At 41.9% G+C, this 23,107-nt stretch overlaps 1 protein-coding gene across 14 annotated transcripts in view; it reads right to left on the bottom strand.

Moving 5' to 3' along the window:
* Positions 1 to 23,107, bottom strand: part of LOC120952239 (poly(rC)-binding protein 3) — a 118,832-nt gene that overhangs the window by 29,646 nt on the left and 66,079 nt on the right. For 12 of the 14 annotated variants that reach the window (XM_040371465.2, XM_040371466.2, XM_040371468.2 and 9 more), the window contains one exon: positions 21,835 to 22,132. In XM_040371465.2, the coding sequence (XP_040227399.1) occupies positions 21,835 to 21,927 (93 nt within the window). In that variant the 5' untranslated portion in view covers positions 21,928 to 22,132. Of the gene's footprint in view, positions 1 to 21,834; positions 22,133 to 22,209; positions 22,328 to 23,107 lie in introns of all 14 variants that reach the window. The other 2 variants (XM_049607667.1, XM_049607665.1) reach the window with 2 other exon arrangements.

Raw genomic sequence — 23,107 nt, forward strand, 5'->3', positions numbered from 1 at the left:
TATTGTAGTCCGAACGCCTCTTAAATAACTCTATCCTGCTAATTCGCATCATCACTAGCGGCTCGTTCTCGCTTCTCATCCTGGGAACATTGTCAAGAGACAATTTTACGCACACCCGTAACAAACTACCTTTTTCCATTAATTGTAACCACCTAAAAGTTAAAAATGGATTAGCAGCTGTCTCTAGCTTCGACCCGGTACACTTATTTTAATTGCACACATAAGCATTTGTTTTCATAGTTCCGCATGCAACTAGCTGTCTGCGCCAGGGGTAGGAAATACAAAGGGATTTAGTCTGTTGCATTTCTGTTTTCGGTTGTGTTGCTGAGAAAAATAGAATGCGCCGAGAAGGACCATCCGCTGCTTCGAACAAACGATTGAGACGGCCACACACCAAAAGATGCAATCATTCCGCATCTTAAACGAGTCCTGGCAATGGAATAGCGAAATTTGCCATTCGCTTTGTTTGCGTTACAAAGAAAGATAAACCAAGCGAGTTTGAAAATAGCTTATTTACTTAAAGAGGTTTGAGCTGCTAGTAGAATATTGTACAATCGATTACACATTGCACATGTCGAAACAGTTATCTTACATTAATTAAGCGTCTCGTCCAAACTATCTATGCAAAACGAATTGTTTTGAAAATAAATATGGCTCAGTTCAACATATTAAGGAAAGATTATTTTAACGTAGGAAGAGTATTTAAACATTTAGAATAACTATTATCAATTGGTATATTTGAATAAAACAAGTTTGAAAAGCTGAACAAAGGTTGTACAGCGTCGTGATTTAATTTTACTAATGTTGTAATGAAAATGAGACTTTTATACACGATTAAAAACGGTAATAAGGTGTACGACTCGTACATTCTAGCAGAAAGCACACGGATAGTACGAGATAGCATTACACCTCTCAGTTGACAGTTACGAGAAGCCATCCCAAAAGAATTGAAAATCTCAACTTAAAATCGATTACAGTAACATGACCGAAAAATCTTCCACCCTAAGGACAGTTAAAATGCATTTAATTTGTTGTTAGCCTCATCCGATTTAAATTAACCAGAAAATACGTGTCGTAGCTGTCTCGACCCGTCGGACCGCTCACCCGCTGCACCGCACCCTTTCTTACACCCTTCGAACTATTAATATAAAGCGTCTAACACACAGAAAGCGGGAAGAACAAAAAATCAGCAGCGCACGCGATGTAACTTTTTGCTTGACACACAATCATTTTCCTCAAATTGTTAGAATAAAGAGCAGTAACACACACAACCAAAAAAAAAAAGATGGAGCTCAGCTCAAGTGAAACTTTCCCTACGTCGGCCGAACAAGGCAAGGTCGGTATATAGGTTCAGCTTTTATCTCCGGTTATTTAATTTTCAGTTATGCAAATGCTCATGTTTATTTAATGTTTTCCCTTTTATCCAGCCGTATCCGGTTTTTTGAGTCCATCTCCACCACTCCTAGGTGTGCGCCCGGTTGCCCAAAAAACCCGGCACCTTGCAGCTTCCTGCTGCCCTCACCTTCTGTACCATCAATTTCAACATAACCAACCCAGCATCCAATCACCGCGCGCGGACTACCCGTTTACGTCGCGAAAAACTGTACAAACCGTTTTTCGTCGCCGGATTTCCGCCGGAGAATATTAAGACACTGGGATGCAAACACCACGCGAAGGGTAATGCGGATGAGGTGCGCAAGGTTTGGCGGCAAATTATGTTTTGCTGATCGTTGGCGGAATTACGGAAGAAGTGCTAGTTACAAGAGAGAAAAAAAAACTTGTCCCCCGGAATTGGCCATTTTTTGTAGTAAAATTTCTTTTCTTTTATTACTTTTGGATCGCTTAACGGTTTCCGACATTTTGCCCGCATATAAGTATTAGTTCACTCTTTTTTCGGTAGAACCTTTGGTTAAAAAAAAAGTCATGTTCCAGCAGCCAATTGACATAAGAAACTGTGCTTCCATCATTTGGCGGAAATTCGCATAAAAACCTTACCTTTTGCTAGTGTTATTTATAGTATCCAAATATCCACTAGGAGGCGATCCCGTGGTATAGTCGTCAACTCCCATGACTTAACAACATGCTCGTCATGGGTACAAACCTAGAATGGATCGTCTTTCCATAGCAAGAACTGACTATCTGGCTGGCTACATGGTATCGAATAAGTCTCAAAAGCCTGTATATAGGCCGGCATGTCCGCGTAGGACGGTACACCAAATAGTAGATATCCACTTGATAAGTCCGACTTAAAGTACTTTTTGTAGACTAACATAATAAATAATAATACTCCAGACCCGGAAAAGTACCGGGTTAAATTGAACGAACAATGATTCTGTTTACTTAATAGTTATTATTTTTCCAATCGATAGCATTCACCGAATGAAAAAATGTATAACACATATTTAAATTAGAATTGGTTGCCGCTCAACAAAAATACACTTGTAAGCCCCTACCCCCAACCCCCCTCCCCCTCGCCGGGCGGTGAACACACCGAAACAGCCGTTAATAATTATTAGTTCTTTTTTATCGCTTATTGTATCGGTCCAAGGAAACCGGACCCCGGACCAACTAACCTAAATGGATAAAGAATGAATTAATCAGCAAACCCCTTTTTCCTCTGGCGATTAATTTTCGAACCGAAATAACTTCATTCGGCCCGAAGCATCGCTCCCAACAATGCCTAAACTTTGGTAATAAATTTAAAAAAAGTATATACACACAACAAAATTGCTGCACCTTGGCGGTCAAGGGGAGCGGACGCGTTATGTACTGTGGGAGATCCATGCGCCCTTTTTTTGCCGCCCAGCCAGCGCTCTGGGACACATGCTGCACCATATACTGGGCTCATTAAGCGACAGAGCAGCGGCGGCCGTTCACTGGGAAAGTGCGTAAAACGGTGTCCACCACCATTTGGGATCGTGCCGAGGAAAAAAGCGCAGGACGAATGAATACTTTATGTTTCTTCAGGTTGGTTAAAATTTATTTCAATTTTCACGCAACGCCGCATTCGCAACGGCGTCATAATCTCGGGAGGCTCCCCGAAACGGTCGACCGTAGGCTTGGCTCTTGTGAGCACGCTGTCGTTCTGGGCCAGTATGGAGAGTGAGAGAGTGTGTTGGAAAGCGGGGACACGATCGGGGTTTCGTCAGGAAAAGCCTTCTATTTGCTTCCTCATCATCGGGGGGGCTGGCTCGGCGAATCCTTTCGCGGTTGTCGTTTTTTCGATTTTTTGTTGCGCCTGGTTTGTTTTCTTTCCAGCGAATAAAGCTGACACTCGTCCTCCGCTGTGCAGCGAAGCAGTTAGAAACCGTTAACCTTAACCCCGACACGCGTAAGCGAAAGCAAAGGCTTACGTGCGCAGGCAGTAGCAGCAAGCTGTGCGCCATGGTTCTCGCCTCCTGCCCACCGCACACGCGCCTGGTTGGACACACGATCCCCATAAATATTCACTCCGGTAATAAGCCAAACAATTTAGTATGAATTATGGCTCTCCTGTTTCTACCCCGCAGGCTGGTAAATGGGGAAAATGGTGTTCTGTGTCACTCTACACACACACACACACACATACACACACACACACACACACACACACAGAGCTCCGGACCATCGGCAAAACATACGGCACGAGTCGGCGTAGCAACACTGAAGTGTCCTTACGCCACGGAAAAAGGTGATTTAGCCAGGACGCACCTCCCACCACGCTACCTTTTTTTGCAGTGGTCTTGTCGACACATGCCTTCGCAGTTGGTTTGCGGTTGTATCCTGTTGGAGGGGGGTTGGGAAAGGTGGACCATAATCCCTGCGGACCACAGAATTTTTGTGTTAGTATCTCGCCCACGACCACCACCATCAGGTCTCGCGCTCTTGCGCCGTCGTTCAATCCTGTACACTACGTGTTTTCGTCGGATTTTGTTTCCGGAAGACCAACCAACCAACCAGGAACAATGGCACGTGACGTGCGCTTGTCCAGCCGCGATTGGATATGCTGGGTGATTTTGATCGAAACTTGTGCTATGCCAAAATTAGGATACATTTTAAACAGCATCATATTTACTTTCCCATAAACGAAGGTACCTCTCTTTCCAGCACCCAAAAGCAGCAGAACACAACTATCCGCTGGGAGACACAGGTAATTGAGTTATAACCATAAAATGAAGCCTTCGTGGAGGGCGATTGCTATTTTTCTCCATGTCAAACAAGCCTTTGAAATTAATTTGCTTTCATACGCTTTGGGCAGCACGAGGGATCGATTCCTTGGTCCCAAGGTAGCTCGAGCTGAGAAAGATGCTTTTCTCCTTGTAATATGACCTGGTTTTCAGTCGTACATCATCCGGTTGCCTGAGTCGTGCCCCGTTAATGTTGTTTTTCCAGCATGCTACCCATTTCCCAACATGGTCACAAAACAAGCAGAGCGTCCAACAACATTGGGCGTGTGCAGTCTACCCACCAGTGCTCAGCCAATTTGTAACCGGTTTAGCAGATGAGCGAGATTCGTGACATAGAACGAAGGAAAATGATTGCTAGACCAATAGCGGCATCGTAAAGTTGGTGTACTTGGCGCGGAAAGGAGCGGTGCGGCATTTACAGTTTTTCACCGCATTTTTTTACCGACCGATGCGAGTTTTCTCCGCACAGTGCACAATGGGAAGTTTAGAACAAATTGCGGGATAAAATTATTTTTGCAGAAATTGTTAGTTTTTATCGTTTGTAGTAAAGTATTATGATAGTAAATAACATTTTATTTGTAGTTCGCATCCATACCACCAGGTGGCGCTACATAAAATAGTGTTTTAAGGGATCTTTGCTTAGTTTTATTAATTTTGTGTGTTTTTTTTTTCTTGTATTATTTGTTGCTAATAGTATAAACCATTTTAAAATATACTGTAATGTTCCATAATGAAGATTGAATAAATAATAATAATAATAATATATAAACAAAACATAATAATTTTGAATAAGATAATTTTGTCTGCTTTATATAGGACAATTGTAGCTAATTCTCGTCACTTTTACTCACAGGTAGTACAAATATTAAAAATTTACATACACAACTTAGGTGGATGCTATTACAAGCTCCTGACGTCTAGTTCACTTTTCTAAAGACATGAATAAAGGCATTTAAATAATTAGATAGAGCAGGTGCATTGAAATAAAGTACTTCCCAAATTCGTAATGAAAAGCAGCACATATTGTTTGTCTTTGAATATTCATTCAATACCTTTCCAAGTGCTGTACTGCCTTCAGAAGGGGTAGTAAAACTAAAAATCCTTCTTGGTTTTACAACTATCTGAAAAAATCAAAATTGCACGATAGCTACAAACTAAGTATTTACTTCATTTGTAAAGTTAAACCCTGTCTTTGTTTTAGTGCGTGTAGCTACTGATATTGAACTGGTTAACGAATCAGAGGAATACAGCTCATTATACAAAATGTCCTTCTGGATGCATTTTCTTTCTTGCAAAATATTCTTTGTAGCATCTCCCCTCTATCCTTATATTTAGTTTGTCATGAGTTTTGGGAGTTTCTTCTCCCAAAACGCCAATAGATGCTACTGCATTCATAACGTTTTCCTGTTATGCGTATAATTTAAGAATTACTTTCCTTATATCCTTCTATAATCTGCAGTAGGACCAAAAGGTATTTGGTTCTGATTTGCTTCATTATATTTAATGATAAAGTTAGGTTAGAATAGAAATTTACATATAAGATGAGCTGAAACTAAGATACACAGCTTCGTAATTGAAATGAAAGTTGATCAAAAGCACGTAGAATATATTTTTGTAGAATACACGAAATACGCTACACTAGGCACCTATGGAGCCGCCTAGTTACGCATGTGTCTGTTTTCAGAAAAAGTTGATGTGAAAAAACTTCAATAAAATTCGCGTTCGCAAACTTTCGCAGAATATTTCTTCACAGATTGATAGTATATATATTACACTATGATGTGACATATATGAGACAACGCCACTCTACGCCACTTTTATAATGACATCAAGTCAAAAATTAAAATTATGAAAATTTTCAGGAGGTTTCTTCAGTTGTTATCGTATATTTTTGCATAAAATTAACTTAGCTCAAAATTTTTCATGTGTTTATAAAGTTGACTAAATATCCTTTATAAAATGTCTAAATTTATCAAAATCGGTTCATATTTGAAAAAGTTACAAAGGTTTAAAGTTTTCCAAAAAGGTGAAGATTTTTCTGCGTTTTTTTAACAAATCTCGACTTTGAGAGGTGTTTTCTAGAGAACCAGAACAGATAAAGAGCTCATATTTGGTATTTTTCTTAGTTTAACCCTTAGTATTCAAACCTATTATTTGGAATTGCGCTATTACAAAGTTGATTTTTTGAATTTCATCCCGGCAAATGCCCATTGTGCAGTGGAAGGATGCTTCGTTAGATCAATTAATGCGCTTCTGGTTCAATTGCTAACATTACTGCAGTGGCAGCAAAAGCAGAAGCAGGAGAGGAAATCCAAATTCCCACTTGTCGTGCCTAACAGAGGAATTAAGAAAATGATGCCACCTTCAAATGGTCAGACCAGCGAGGGAAGGGGAGACCGCATTGAGCGGTTTCCAAGAAAGGGAAATCGTGATCTTGCGCTACACCATCATCGAAATGTGGGTTGTGGTGTAAAGGTGTGAATGTTGGCGAGAAAGGATACGCATAACAACAACAACAAAAAACTCGATTTGAACCATAATCTGACACGCAACATTGAATTCAGAGCAATCGTGGTGAAGATCGCGTGAGAAAATAAATTGCATTAATGTTGGAATGAAAAACGAGTAACACACGAATGTTAAACAAATGTTGTCGATAATTTATAGGATCTTCGAAACAGCCGAGTTTGGTATTGTGGATTGTCTAATTCAATCCAATATGAATGTACACTAGGAAATGAAATAAACTGCAAGGTGGGAACTAATAAACTGCTTCTATAAGGCAATAAGGCAATTAAAAGAGGTTATTGCTTCAGCATGACCGATAATTTCCTATATGTGTGTTGTCACCTCTGTCATATACCGCAAGGCTCAATCGGTCGTTTTGGGGTGTTTTTAGAATTAAATTAATCTTACCAAAGGTACGTGAATGTGACATGATGTTTAAATATATCATTTTCTTCATTACCTGCAATGAAATAAAAGATAAAGGCATATATTAGTTTAGACCAACAGATACATAAATATCGAATACTATATAAAGTAATACAAAAGATAACACGAGATCAAATTTCGTCGGTTTGACAGGTGTACATTACAGAAAGCGAAATTTTATCACAGAAAATATGAAAATGATCTATGTTTATCGTCATGATGGTCGGCTTGCATCGTGGTACTGCGACCAACGAAATACCATCACTATTCGTCGATGGAGTAATAAATGGTATGGGTGTAAAAATTTTATTGCCGAATTCTGTCAGCATGCTAACACACACCAACCACTCTCCCGCAACACTAACCGGCATTCGGGCCGTAGAGAGAATGATGATGGTGCACGCGTTGGAGATAAATTTAGAATAGCGTCGTCTGGCTGCCCCCGACAGTAGCGGCATGAGACTTTCTCCCAACCGTGCAGCTTAGCTTTATGCTTAAACTTCAATCCTTCCTTTCCCCCCACATGCGTCGCTTGATACGACTATGAAGAAGCAGCAGTACACACACCTTGATGTATTTTTTGGTAGATATTTATAAACAAAAACTCGCGCGTTCGCGAAAACGAATTATCATTCTTCGTTCTTTGATATGTTTTGCGTTGTTTTTTCTTCTTCTTTTCGTACATATACACCTTCACATTTAGATGCCTTCCCCCCAACTACAGCATTCTTGCCCTATTTTTCTAAGAAACCTGTTCCGGCAGCATATATATCCGTGGACACTTTAATAACCTTTCCCATGCTATTACTAACAGCGGTCTAGTGTAGTAGCCGTAAATCTGCATTTATAAACAACAAGACGACCGAAGACGTTTTCGTTTACGACAAGGAAGCGGACGCACGGCAACAAGGGTGTTATACACAACGGTTTTGAGTTGGGTGGTGGTGGCGTCTACTCCAATTTTTAAACGCGATAGATGAATGTATGTTTGAGTAAGCAATGGGAAAACGATGATAATACACAGAATTAGGATGCTCGATGAGGTGAGTTTGTTTGCGGGGTCCGCCGATATAAATGTGGCACATCTTTAGAAGAAATGCGAAATAAGTTCTTCTAAAAACAGCTTTGATGCTCAATGCAAGCAACGAAATATTTTTGGAAAATGCTGCACTAATAACCAATTATAGAATGCCCCGGTAGCGACCCGCGCACAGCAATGGAGATTTTGGAGGCCTAAATCATGTTCGTTTGTAACAAGGCCGAAGGCAAATTGGAAGCAATCGTACACGGAAAAGACGTTCTAATGAGGGATCAAGAGAAATAATTCCCATTGATTTTTGCCGTCAAACTTCATCGACGCACTTGCTACTGCTGCTGCTACTGCCACCGCCGATACACAATTACCCTTATTCACATAATTATCGGGGCGATGATAGCATCGCCTTTTATGCCTCTCTGCTCTGCCTTCTACAATGCGTAGTACCGCGGCATGTAAATGAAAAACTGAGGGTGGGGCGGCAAGCATCATCTCTTGACTATCGCGGTACTGTTGAGGTGTTGGAGAAGCTCTGACTGGAGGCTTCCGTTTTACCTTATTGATAGAAGGAGGCTTGCATTTGGTGGATTGTGTGTGCATGCGTTGAAATCATGTTTTTGAATGAGTCAATGCTACACTGCTCGGTGGGAAAATGTTTCTCCCTGAAACACGGGGTACAGCACCAATGAACAGGGACAGGCAAGGGAGAAATTTGTGTTCCAAAATTTCTTTTTCCAAACGTACGGAACGCAAACGCACACACGCCATCACTTCCGAATCAATAGCGAGCACAACGGACCCAGATATACATGCGCTTATTGGCGGAAAATTGGATACGCAGCAGGACGAATTAAGATCTGCCATCGGCGGAACCCGAACTTACGATAAGCACCAGCCGTCTGTCTCGTTTTTGCCGCTTTGCTCCGTTTAGAATGGTTTATCTTGCTGGGCGGAGATTTCCATTCCACGCTAGGGTGAAGGCACGTGTACGCAGGAAATTAGGCTGTAGGAAGCAATTTGTAAATCTGTTTCACACCCTTAAGCAGAGTACTTGAGCAAACGAACGGCGCGTACCTTGCGTAATGGTTCAATGTAATTTATAGTGAATTTCAGCCCAATAATTAACTGCGTCAAACTATCGGAAAGTTCATAACACGCGTCATTTACACAATTTTATAAATGAGCTGTAATTTAAACGGTTTCTCTACAAGTAACATCATGTTCAGAGAATGTATATATCCAGGAACTATAAGACACGGTACAAAAATAAACATCATCATGTGAAACTTTCTATTAATATCAATTTACAATATACACTAAGCAACAAGGTATTCTCCCGGCAAATATAACAAACAACTAATAACTTTCTCCAAGAAAATCTGCTATCAGTGGAATCCAATCCAATCTGCTGGGGGATAAGCTATCGAGTAATTAATTACAAATCACTTCCATCCTGACTGTCAAACGTCTTCTTCCTCTAATGGTGTGTTGTGCTGTGGGTTGGTTGGTGTTACCTCCTCGGCTAAATAATAAATTCAGTCCATTTGACTTCCACCGTACTGTCTTGTGGCTTATTGTTGAGACGCGTTTGGATCTACTGAATGATTAATGAAATAAATTTAGCTAGAATTTGAGTGGCTTAACTGAACAAATTCATGTTTGTATATATTTCGGGAATATGTACAGACAGTATATTATGTTTTGATTTATTGTATATCGCTGTATGTTTCTAACCTTCATAGCCAACGGGTATTTTTAAAGCATCGCAAAAAGCTGCCAACCCCGGTGCATAACAAAACAAATCGAGCATTTGGGTAGTTCTTGTCAATCAAGAAACTTTATAGAATCAATATTTATAGCATCGTTCATATGTTTCTGTTACACAATACAGAAGAAGGGAAGGTACTTACACGAAACAGCAGGTCTTTGGACTATTTAAATTTCTTCAATTTTTTGGTGCTTTCTTTGATCATGGCCCCCCTTTGAGTCCGAGACCAAACAGTAGCAACAACGAAAAAACAAAGAACCTCCCAACCGTTTTCGAGAAACGGTTGAATGCCGCTTCTAGCTGGTTTTTAATTATGGGAAACACATCAGGTTACGAAAACATTACTTCTCATAGCGAAAGCCCGGAGCTGGAAACCGTACAACCGAACTAAACATATTCCTTTGAAAATTATATTCCACTTTTTCGGTTTCGTGCGCCTTTCCAAACATTGCTAGCCAATTTTACAACGTCGTCGAAAGGTCCTCCGTACCAATTGTGTGGGCGTTGTCGGGGGTGTTTCAAGGATTCGAAAGAAAGTTAGAATCTAGCCTAGCTGGGCCTGTGTGTTTAGACAGCGAGAGGGGCTCGCTTCAGAAGCACCGGAGCCAAAGCTGTGCTTGTCTTTGCCTTAGGGTTGATTTTTTCTTTTTCCTTCGTGCAGCACCCACCAGTGGGTTTTTTTTGTTGTAAAACGATATCAAACCAGCAACGGGAGTTGGGCGGTGGGAAGTGGACTAGCACACGCTTGAACAATTTTCAGTTCAGTCATCTATTGTGGATGCTGCTTCTGCTGTTGCTGCTGCTCCTGGTTTCAATCTTTTCGGTTGCCTCGAGCAAGGCATAAAAGATACATCAATTTCGTATACCTTCTAAAGACGACATGATGACGACGCGACAGTGCGAGATGCTACACAATTCTCTCCCCCTTTTTTTCAAAAGTAACTTTTCCGAACATGGAAAATAATGGTAACAAGTTTCGTTTGAACATGATCGAAAATGGCTGGGGGATGACAAATAAAATGCCGTCGCACGGTAGGAGGAAGATCAGGCAGCCTCCTCCTGGTCTGATGAGTTTACAAACTGAATCAAAATCAAGAGTGACACACTGGAAAGGAAGGGAGAAAAACAAGTTCTATAACTTGACCATTGCCTTCATCCGAATGTTTCAAACCAAACACGATAAAAATTTTCCCCATCCGTATGACGTTATTTTGTACAAGAGCACAGAGCTTTTCATCGCTGTACAATGTAAGCGGTACAGAATAAAACCTTTAAATTAGAAATAAATTTTAGCCTGCAATCAATAAATATGTTTTGCTATATTGACACCCTTTCTAGAATATTGTTACAAGTATTCTGGAAATGCAAGATCATTGGAGCAATTTCTGTTAAATGAAACGCCTACAATCCTGTTCAATTAATAGCCTTCGACCACAATCACTCTTGCCTTTGTAAACGATGGATTGTATTTGAAACTCCAGTAGAAAGTGACTCGCAAAAAGTTCCAACTCGACCACAAATTAGTCCAGCCTAATTGGTTTTCTTCAAACCATCATCACCACACCGCTATCGTTCATCTCCGAGGACGTTATTTTCGTCACTTCAGCAGACATCTCGGGCCTGCATCATGGGTGTGTGATTTGAGATTCCAGGATTAGCTGGTTCTATGACGTACCGAGCCTGTCACTGACACACATAAACGCGTGCATACCTCAACTACTATCGTTGAGCAACGCTGACGCTGAGCTTGACCATCAGAATGTCCGTTCAGTCAAAACATTTCCAAACAAACTACTACTACGAGATAGTCCCAAGCACCAGAAAGTATTATCCACCATGATTATGATGCTGCGAACTCTTATTCCCAGGTAGTACTGAGGTGGAGGAGGGAGAGGGGCTGCATCAGCATCCCCTGAGTGGGGTTGCTAAAAGGCCAGCAAATAGCTTCGTTCTGGTCTCTCGGCACAAACGACATGAAAATGCAATAAAGGCGCCTGCAATGCCTTTCTTCCAACAGCACATATACATACACCGTCCGGTATACACGCAAAAAAGGTGGAGGATGAAAAGACTCGGTTCTAACAAGTATACTTCAGCAGTAAACGAATTCTAAAATGAAAATGAAAGGTTCGACTACAACCACAAGCGAAATGTGTGTAATTTTCTTGACCTACGAAAATGGATAGTGAGGGACGCCGGCTAGGCAAACTCCGTTATGAGATTTCCTTCTGTGGTTTGAAAAGCGGCTTATGGCTAATTTGTGAAAATAATTCCCAACCCAACCAATGAACAATGTGGGGAAGAAAAAACTTGTACAAACACAGTTTCAACTCGAGTACCGCACACATTTCTTAGGTAAAAATCTTTAAATGTTGTTAAAATGTGTTGTGCTAGGGGAAACCGAATTCGACTATACAAAGGGGAATACGTTTGCAAAGATCTTAAAGAGACACAACATCATCATCGTCGCTGTGGCAAAGCCAGAGAAAAGTTGCTGTTCGTGCTGCTGAGAGCACCAAATTCCTTTCAATAGGGACATTTCGAAAATTGGCGACGCACTGGCAAGAGAAAACAAGCAATCAACAAGAAGGAAACAAAAAACACATACAATGAGGCGAAAATAAGAAAAAGTTAATTAAAAAAGTTTCGATATGTAAACCGAGAGAAATATCGTTTTGTAGGTTCGGGGCGGCTCTGTGTATACGACGACGCTCGGTGTGCCATGCCAAAAGCATTCACCCACATTTGTTTCTGTCGCGTGAAGAAAAGGACTTGCCTAAGGCACCATGGGTACCACAGGTAGGCAGGATTCAACCACACACACACATACACATTCCCATCTAGACTGACTTTCCTATCGATGATGGTGGGTAGGTGGTAGCGATGTTTGTTGTATTCTTTCGCTTTATTCACGATATTACGTGCTGGCTACGTGGCAAAGGAAAGACCTGCTATCCATCCCTCGCGTGCGCACCTCTCCACACGGGGAGAGTTTCGCTTCCGGGCCAATTGTTGTTTGTTGCGTTTTCCTTTGCCGAAAAACTCTGCTCTCCCGGCTGCTACAGCTTCGTCCCCGGGAAATTGAAAACCACGCGCATAGGTTTCTTTTTGTCACATTTTGCTTCCCACACACCGTTTGAGCATTTCTCCTCTAAGCCTCTGCTGCCATCACCACCACACTCCCTTTATCACATGCGGATGATGGCGCTGTGTTTGCTGTGTCTTTTGTGGCAATGACAGGACACAATCGTTATCTAAACTTCTTTTATTTCGTGCTGTTGTCCACAAGGTGGTTGGCCAACTTTCTTCTTTTCTCGGAAATCGTTAGTCTTAAACAGAAGCAAATACTTGGTAAAAGAAATACTTATATGTGGATTCTACTCTTCCATTAGCCACAATTGTTGATGCGAGCACACGAAAAAGGTTTGGAAACATGTCTATATTAAAAACACACTTCTTCATAATACCGATCGAAAAACGCTTTGAACGTAACACAAACACAAAGTAAGAGAAGAAACTTCCAACCACGAAACAAATTGCAATTGACGTCCCTCTAGCCACGCATCTGATGCTAATTCATCGCAGCTCACCATATAGGGAGTTTCCCTGCATCTGATGCGCTGCATACAATGAAAGAAAATGTCAAATGTTTTCCCCATTTGCCAAGCATATTATTGTACATCCACGTACAGTTTCCTTTTACGGAAGGCAAAGCTTGCTTCAACGTGATGCAAATTTGGAGAGCTACAGCCCCCATTCTAGCAGCACACGATAGGATCAACATAAACAGCAACAAAACGGAGATGCATTGAACCGATATACCGACGACATCAGGGGGCCGCAGCAGCCGCACGCCGTGATGCAATCGCAACAAATCAAGTTATTCGCGTTATCAGTAGCGCGGCGGCATGCAAGTTGTAGACAGGAAAAGCGGAAAATCGTGCAAAGGAGTACTCACATTCCTTCGATTACAAGCAAACTATTGTGAGTATCTCTTGCTCCTTCTTTCTACTCGCGTCTCTCACGAGTCGTGCTATGCAGGGCACATCTTCAACACGATGATCTCTTAATCGGGCTGATCAATAGGTTCATAGAGCGCAGCACGGCTAGTGTGTGTGTGTCACCGCTTTCAATCGATACGAGTGCTGCCTGCTTTCGACATTCGAAGATAACGTGACGGCACTCGACTCTGCCTACAGTGTGTTATGTTGCCAAGAGGAAACGGGCTAGTCTGCAAATGGAGATGGTCGATTACGAGCCCACAGACCTCACAAAGCTTACAAACTGGTCCCCAACACACACAACACAAACCCACACACGCACACACGGTACTACCAAGGATAGCCAATGTAGCATCAATTATTTACCGTCCAGTGGATGCAATGCAAGACGCATCCGTATCTCATTTGTGTAATATGATGATGGCAGCTCGGCATGCCCTGAACGGCCACAGGATTATGCGATTCCACCTGGTGCGGGGCACACTATGGTTCGGGAGCGTGATTACGATAAGTGGAACAACAACGTGCCCTAGACGACCGGATTTATGGTAGTTCTAGCAACTCATGAGCGGTAAGAGTGCCATAGTTTTGTATATGTCTACAACAATGGTAGTCCATGAACTGATTGCTTAAGACATCCCCAACAATCATTTCTGCTGTGGACTGAACTAGTAAATTGAAAAAAAAAAAAATCGGAAGCTCATTAGCAGATTTTATTTAAGTTATCGTTCGAAATAAAAAAAGGTATCATCCACCATCTGATAATTGAAAAGAAAAACAACGAAAAACTAATTGTATGTTTACATGCTTAATTCAAAATTCATTCAAGAATACCGTTTCTCTAAGAATTATCTGGTTTTCCAATAACATAAAATGGTTCATGTTAGCTGAAAAGCAAGACAATATCGCCTGTCCTTTCTTTGCTAACCTGCACCACAGTTTTCTTGGGGCAAGCAATTAGTTGATTGTATTTTTGTGTTGCCGTAGTGCCAACACATAAGCATCTCTTATGGTCAAGCAATAGAACCTGTGTCGGAAAGACGCCTTCTGAGAAAGCAGAGCCTATCATCATTAAAGTTTTCGAACCGGTAAGCATCATCCATCGCAAATAGTGGAGAGCATGCTTAATGAAACCAGCTCAAGAAATAGAACACGAACCGGCTTCGTACAGAACTTGTGAAACGGGTTAAATATTTTTCTCATCGTTACACTAAGGCAATGCAGCAGTTTGCACACTGTGTTTGATGATATCGTTACATAATATCAACATTTTGAGTTCGTTTTACATCATTAGGCGATGAGAAGGAGATAGAAATGAATTCTCTTTCGATTTGTTTTCTTTTTTCTACAACGTGCAGCATAGCCTTGCATGTAGATTTCAACATAAATTACCATACATCTTACCAACTGCAGAAACAACTATCTGGTTGCACGGTATCTGCCAAAAATGTTCCAAATACTGGTATGCTAACATTTACCGTACGTCTGGATTGAAAAAATAGTTGCAACGGTATCTACTAATCAAACATACCGGTGTCTGGTGGTACAAGGTTGATGGTGATTTGTTCAAGGAAACTACTAGGAAAAAAACTAGACGGATGATAGCAGCAGTTCCAGCATTTCTATGTTTGACGTTTCCCCGGAATACACCACTACATAGTACGTAGTATTAGCGTACAGAGCATAGACAGCACTGTACATGAACAGGAGCAACGATTCAAAATGTTGTTTTTTCGGTACTTCCTCCAGCGTGGGTCTGCTAGTTTGAAATCGATCGGAATGAACTTTTCAATTATGAGAAGAATGAAACCAATTCAATTAAGGGGCAAATCTCCGCACACTATCCTACCTTCATTTTTCCTACCAGAGCCCATTTATTGCTCCTGGTCGGTCTACGAATCTTATCAACGAAATACAAATATTGTACATCGGGGTATGATGTAAGTGTACATCGAAGTACATTTGGAAAGTGTAGAGAGCACAGCAATCCAACATGGCATAAGGTTATAACCACCGTTTACAGAAAGCGTAACAACGGAGACGCACATCCGCATGTTTTGGAACATATCGTTTGGAACATCATACTGTAATGTAATTTGCATTAAATTTGGCAACGGTATTTATACTCTAATAATAGATATACAATTGAAAATATAAAAAAATATCAACATTTTTGGGGAATAATAATCATTTAAAAACACCGCACATTTGTTATGCGTACAGCTAAAAATGCCGCCTCAAAAGTAGCCCCCGTATAGTTTACCAAGCAGCAGAGCAGAACATGCCAAACAAAGGCAGTAATTAGATTATGAAATTAAATTTTTCAATTTTAATTTACACACCATTTGCACGACACATTAGATTTAATTACGGGCAAACAACAGTCTCGGTACGCCGGTAACCAGTGAAACTGAACCATTTTGCCTGCAAAGTGAAGCGATAACGAGTCCAACGTTCAAATAGTACCGCGCTCGCTGGTGCTTTCCCCGTTTCACAATTTTCATGACACCCTTTTTTCCCCACAAGTCATCACTAGGTGGAGGAAGGCGGAAGAACGCGCGGTACGGAGGCATGCAATGTAACAGGGCATATACACACACACACGTTCCTTTAAATTGGAAAGGATTTTTGCAAAAATCACATGCCAGCTTTTCCGTAATTCAATTGCGAGTGAATCCGTAAAAATGCGCCAACACTTGTGAGTATCGTAAGCGGGGATGATGGGTACTGATGCTTCACTATGGGCCTCCTCCCACCAGCCTAGGACAACGAAAAGGGTGTAATTTTGTATCATCGCACAAACACACAAACACACACATCATGCAAACGCTACTTAACAGGAATCAGTCAACGGTGAAAAGTCATAAAGTCGTCAAGCTCAGCCAGGAGTTAACACAATTTAATTAAATCTAGCTACGTTTGATGCAGGCGTGCGAATCAGCAGTAGCAGACGGATCCCTCCCTACGGGGTGAACTCAATACAGTGAGCTCAAAATGTGCATTATAGAGACTATAGATATCCTTTGATGGATAAAAACAATATTGGGGCCCTTCACGATTCTAGTTAGTTTTTTGTATGGATTTTGACATTTTGAGACTGAAATCATGTATGGAGTGTTATACAAAACCACACACAAAACTAGCCTGTAGCCTCAAAGGTAGAATTAGATTTGAGTACCTGCTCAAAAAATGGCAAAACAAGGTGGTGTTTACATTTATCCCAAGGTGCATTAGATTGCATTAGATTAAGTGCAAGAGATTTGTTGATGGAATCCAGAACCAAAGTGTATGTAGTCCAGGTGGTCTCATAGCATGTTTTTTTTATAACTAAATTTGAAAACACTTTTTGACAGGATATGTGATTTTTTTTGTTCAAACAAGCTTTCTGGAGGCTTGACGAATACACAAAACACCTTTGCAATCTTCATTCAGAAGCAGAAGCTATAAAATCAACCTTCTAAATTCATACACCTTGGAATAAGTCCACCTGTATATCATACCCACTTAGATAGCAGCTCGAAAACTGCTATACAATGCAAACAGCTAATAGGTTCAATTTCAGCCTACGAACTTAAAACGGAAAGGGCCCTATTATATATCTTTTTTGTTTTACAATTCAGTGTAATAATTAACACAAATACAATAAATTCCAAAATTACAGGAATGCATTTCAATCAAAACAAGAAAACTTGATACATTGAACACTATCTTACGTATACCTTTAGTTCATGTAACCACATGCTTGCCCATTGCACGTGTACTACACGCATAAGAAATGGAAACATCTGCGAACGGCAGCTTCATGACGGCGTAGCAAGAGATATGCTTGTTTCTGACAGCTCTGTCTGATTTTTTTAGTAACATTATGCTGTAATCTGTGGTGACGACAGGTGTGTTGTTCAGTGGCACAAATGATGGCCTAACAATAGCCTCTAAGGATAATTTCAATTGCCATTGTGAATGATACATAAAATTGATCCAAAACAATAGTGATCCAAAACAACCGTTTCACAATTGGCCAACACAAAACAACTGCATAACTTGACCACCAACCACCAACGAAGCGGGATATGAAACGGCACACACTAATTCTAGCTGGCGTGCAATTCAATTAATTTAATTAACCATAAATCACACAGCTCACGATCACCTTGACACAAACTTTCACCATCATAACAGCTTGCATCAGTTAGTTGTGGGGACTGGGCGCAGTAGACCGGTGTCTGCTACCGTCAACTCTCATCGTGCGCCAAAAATCTCCTAACCATTTGGCGAAATGAGCTTCACATTTTCTCAGGAACTTGTCGCATCGCCCTAGCACAAGAGATGGGGCAGCGCCGCCTACCACACACCGCGGGCCAAATGATCAACACATTCCTCTGTTGGACTGAATTCCGCTTGCAGCTAATTAGAATTCAGTGACCGCGTCGCGGCACAAGGAAATGTGGAGATAAAGTGGCATTTGATGTGGCAATGCAGCACAGCGCAGCAACAAAAGATTCTAGCTCGAAATGCACAGCCTAACATTAAAACCATAACGACACTCCACTCCTCCCCGTGGAGCGTCGTGTTTGTTGTTGCCATTGCTTTCTTCCGCCTGTCGCTCTTAAAGGTGATGCGTGCATAACCAGAAGTGCATTCTGCATAGGGTTCACCACAACAAGTCTTCCCGCCTGGTTGGCATGTCTAGACGTGCTTTAATAGTTGGAACGGTTCGCCGTGCACCTTGTACAATTCTCTCTACATTTAATCCAAAGGACGTATTAATCTAACGTCACCGAGTCGGACAGCTCATCCAAAAAGTTGAAACACATTCTCCCCTCTGCCCGCATTGGACCACCATTTCACTCCGCCCAGAGTTACAGCGAGCAGGAGAGCAGTACAGTTCATGAGACGAGCCGCTAGGAGGCAGACTGATCAGACCGCAAATGAAACCAGACAGTGCCATTCCCCCAAGCTGTGAGGACAAATACACACATATACCTGGCATGATATACTACATTTTTCATAAGCAATGAAATAAAAGCCACATGCTGCACAGGCGCGATCATTGCCGTTGCGCACACGAACCGAAGTAGTGTGAACTGGCATCAGTCATCTCGAACAACCACGAGATACCGAGAGACCGAGACACAACAGCATCTAAACAGCGCGCAGCACACGGTAGCGGGAATGATCTTTCTTCTGCCGTGTGAGTGTGCTGTTTTTTTTTTCGACACACGACTAATTAACGGAATAGTCCTTAGATTTAATTTTAGAAGCAACCCAACTCTAAGCACATGTATTTGGCATTTTCACCGCGGTGATTGCAACACACGCAAATAGTGTTGTTGTTGTTGTTAGCCGGATTTGGCCACACCTTGGTAAATACTATTTCGACGAAAGTAACCATACAAGATAAAGGAACTAGACAACTATTGCCTATTGATTGGATTTTTATGTTTTTATTTTTTGGTCAGTGTACTCCGGTGGACATATGATGTATATAACACCAAACAGTGAGTAACTACTAACGCTTGCATGTTGAAATGAACTTCCTTTTTGGTGGTGTAATTATTAGTGGATTAGAAAATACAATGAAACAAAAATAGGCGCTATAAATCATTGTAGCATATCTAAACAAAACAAAGGTTAATAATGTCATTAGATGGTTGGTCCCGTGGTACAGTCATCAACTCGCACGACTTAACAACATGTACGTCTTGGGTTCAGGCTTAAAATGGATCGCCCCTTCATAGCAAGGACCTACTATATCCGGCTGTGTGGTCTGTACAAGTATGTACAGGCCGGAATGTCTGCACAGGGCGTTACGCCAAAAAGAAGAATAATATCATTAGAATAAACCATTCTTTGTCAATATCCATTATGAAAAGAGTTTTATTTGCAAATTAAAGAAACTCAATTATTAAATAGAAACATACTGATCCAAACGTGTGTAGTTAATGAAAATACCCGAAATTTTACTTGTTCAATGCATAAGCCAACCTGCTGGCTTTCATTACTAACGGGGAACTCACATCATAATCATCGTGTAACCGCTACCCGTCCCGTCTCTTGTCCTTTCGCATGGTAGCAACCGAGCGAAAAGACCCCTCTGGTGTGCTTCGGGATTTTTACCTTTCAAACATGCATAAACTCTTGAGCAATGATATCCTCCTCCCATCTACGGCACTCGCTCTTCAAGTCCCGTGTAGGAACGTGAGCGAGTGGATTTGAAAGTGTGGGAAGCAGACATCTCACTCTCTCTTTCTCTCTAGTTCCTAGGTTGCTCTGACGCTCTGCACTCTGTCCTATTTCTATTGCTCCTTTGTGTGTAGTGCCCTCAGCTCCCAGGCTCCCGAACCTGATGTTTCGTTGGATATCGTCCTTGCTTTTTATAGTTCCCCTACACACGTTCCAAAGTCACCCCCGGTGAGAGGGGGATTGGGACTACAGGAAAAGTAGCAAAAAAAAAGGCCCGGAAAAGAATCCTTTTGATGGTGGTGAACGCTCTACGGTGATCATGAAAATGATGAACCTGATGATAGGAGCAGCGCCCACAGAACTAAGGGCCTCAGACCCCCCTTCTCCTCCTCCTCCTACTGCTTACAAATACACTCACACACTCGTATATATACGGTGTATGACCAGAAACAGCATGGCGGATTCGAGAATCGCTGCTGCATCTCGCACCATACCCCGGCGTCGTCCGTTATTATTGCAGACTATGTATAAAACATATCCATCATGAGAGACGACCACGAGACAGGCATTTTCTGTCCTCCTTTTCCACACTCTCGCCCTGAGTGGTACGGAAATCGTGAAGAACACTTTCCAGCAACTGGAGTTACTGCCGCGACTCATGGCAGGGAAATGACAAGAGTGCGACGACAAGAACAACGTGTACAGAAGACACGCGAAACGAGGCGATTTCCCTCGGTGTTGGGTCGGTTGCGTACACCATGCAGCCTCCATCCCTTTGCCAAACCATTGCTTCAAGTGTTGTATAATTAAAGAGTCTTCTTTCTGCCTACATGGCAAAATCTCCACAGCTGCTAAATGAAAAGAACGCGCGCGGCGTGCATACTCAGCCACGCGCGCTTAAGGATTTCGGTGCCATGCGTCTCCTCTCTTTACCGATCTTATCCTTGTTGCTTCCTTCCAGCACGTTCCATGGAGAAGGTGTATGTAATCTACAAAGGATGACTTTTCTCAATCATTTTTTTTTTGCATATACCAGTATGGCAATACATATCCGGCCATTTAACGATATCCAAGCAAACCATGGTACAATTAAACTAGCTATTCCATGTTTAGCGCATTGCATCGTCGGAGTCGTCCAGAGTCGTAGTCGTCCAGAGTCGTAGTCGTCCAGAGTCGTAGTCGTCCGGAGTCGTCCAGAGCCTCTCGGAGAAATCCGGAGTCGTCCGAAGTCGTCCGGAGTCGGAGTCATTCAAAGTCGTCCAGAGTCGGAGTCCACAAGAATCAGCGTTGGTATGAGTCAACTGGAGCCGTTCGGTGCATTGTGCTTGTAATCAGGCATTTTATTTCGTTGTATTTTTTTTTTCGTCTTTCCCTTAGCGCGTCCCCTTCTCGTACAGGTCTTTATTTTAACGACCGACTCCGGCCGACCATGAACGACTCCAGACGACTGCGGGCGACTCCGGGCAACTCCGGGCGACTCCGGGATACTCCGATACGACTCTGAATCCGAACAACTCCGGGCGACTCTGGACGACTCTGGACGTCTCCGGATGGGCGGACCTACCTTCCCGAAATTAACGGAGTCGGATTGGAGTCGACTCCGGATTTTTGCCAACTTTACCCATCACTAGTCCTGCAAGCTTGAAGTTTATAGCTATTTAAAGTAATTTATTTTCAGTCAATATGCCCCGAAAATACCACACCCATGTCAGTGAAGTCGTTAAACAAACAGTTGAAAGAACCTACCTTTCCCTGCATGATGAGCCGAATGGTGAGGGTGACTGCCGGATCGTCGGACAGGTTGATGTCCCCGATCTTGACCATTTTTGCGTCCTCCATTTCGTTGAAGGATTCAATGATGCTTGCCTCGAAGGTGGTTATTTTGACTGATTTTAAGCACACGGGTACACTGGATATAATAAAGCGTTCTCACTGGGTTATGGGTTGAGCGCAGTCACTAGGTAGTGGGAATTACAGGATCCGTTTTATACGCCGTTGTATGCCGTTGTTCTGATGCGAAAAGGGAATCTGGTACGCTGGAGAACTGAACAGATGCGAATATTAAGTGGCGATGCGCGTAAAAATGCACCACGAGAGTGTAATAAAGATTGGTTGTATTACATAACAAGGCCGTGCAACGACACCGCTTATTCTATCCTGCTCATTGCGCAACAAACATCCTTAAATCGTTTCTCCTTTGGGTGGTATGAACACTGGTAATGGTGCAGTCAATTTTCTGCTTTAGTTACACATCAAACGAGGAAAATTATTATGAACAGCCTTACGGTAACAAAAAAAAACCCAACAACGATAAAAAGCACCAAAAAGGGGGGACCAAAGTTGATTAATTAAAAACATCCTCCAGAAAATAGGCAAAAGCGACTTCTTTCTCAAAGCTTGGCACACTTCTTGTTACACAACCGACAGGCAACATCATCTTGAATCAGGTCCTGCATTTTAACATCACGCCCAAAGCACACACACACACACCCCATCCATACGCAACGTGTTTCGTGCGTAACTCGAACGGCTTGACAAAGTGACGCACAAAAAGCAAAATGTCCTTTAAAACATTCCGGAAGAGTTCGTAAGTCTTTTGGGGAGGTTGGCGCAACGTTGTCATCGCCCAAGATAGATTAAATAAATTAAAAGTAAATCTCGGCTCCATGGTTTTCCACTCCAATCCATCTGAAAAAAAGGTCTGGAGACACTGATGGCTTTAGCTTGTGCCTAAACAGAAGAAAAGAGTGGTGGCTTTCCCGATTTAGACGAGATTCTCGTTTCTTCTTGTCTATCAAATCAAAAGGATGGGTTAAAAAGTTTCAAGTCACTTTTTTCTTCCGATGTTGTTGTTACTTTCTTGACATTCATTCGCCTTTTGCTTGAAATACGTTGAAATGGGCTTATAGAAGCAGTCATTCTGCTAGTGAGGAAAAAAAAAACTCAAATCTAGGTGATTTTTTCCATCTTTGGAAAACTCCAGACCCATTAATGCCACCATTACACGGTCAGTGACATT

The sequence above is a fragment of the Anopheles coluzzii genome, chromosome 2, assembly GCF_943734685.1.
Source record: "Anopheles coluzzii chromosome 2, AcolN3, whole genome shotgun sequence".
NCBI lineage: Eukaryota > Metazoa > Arthropoda > Insecta > Diptera > Culicidae > Anopheles > Anopheles coluzzii.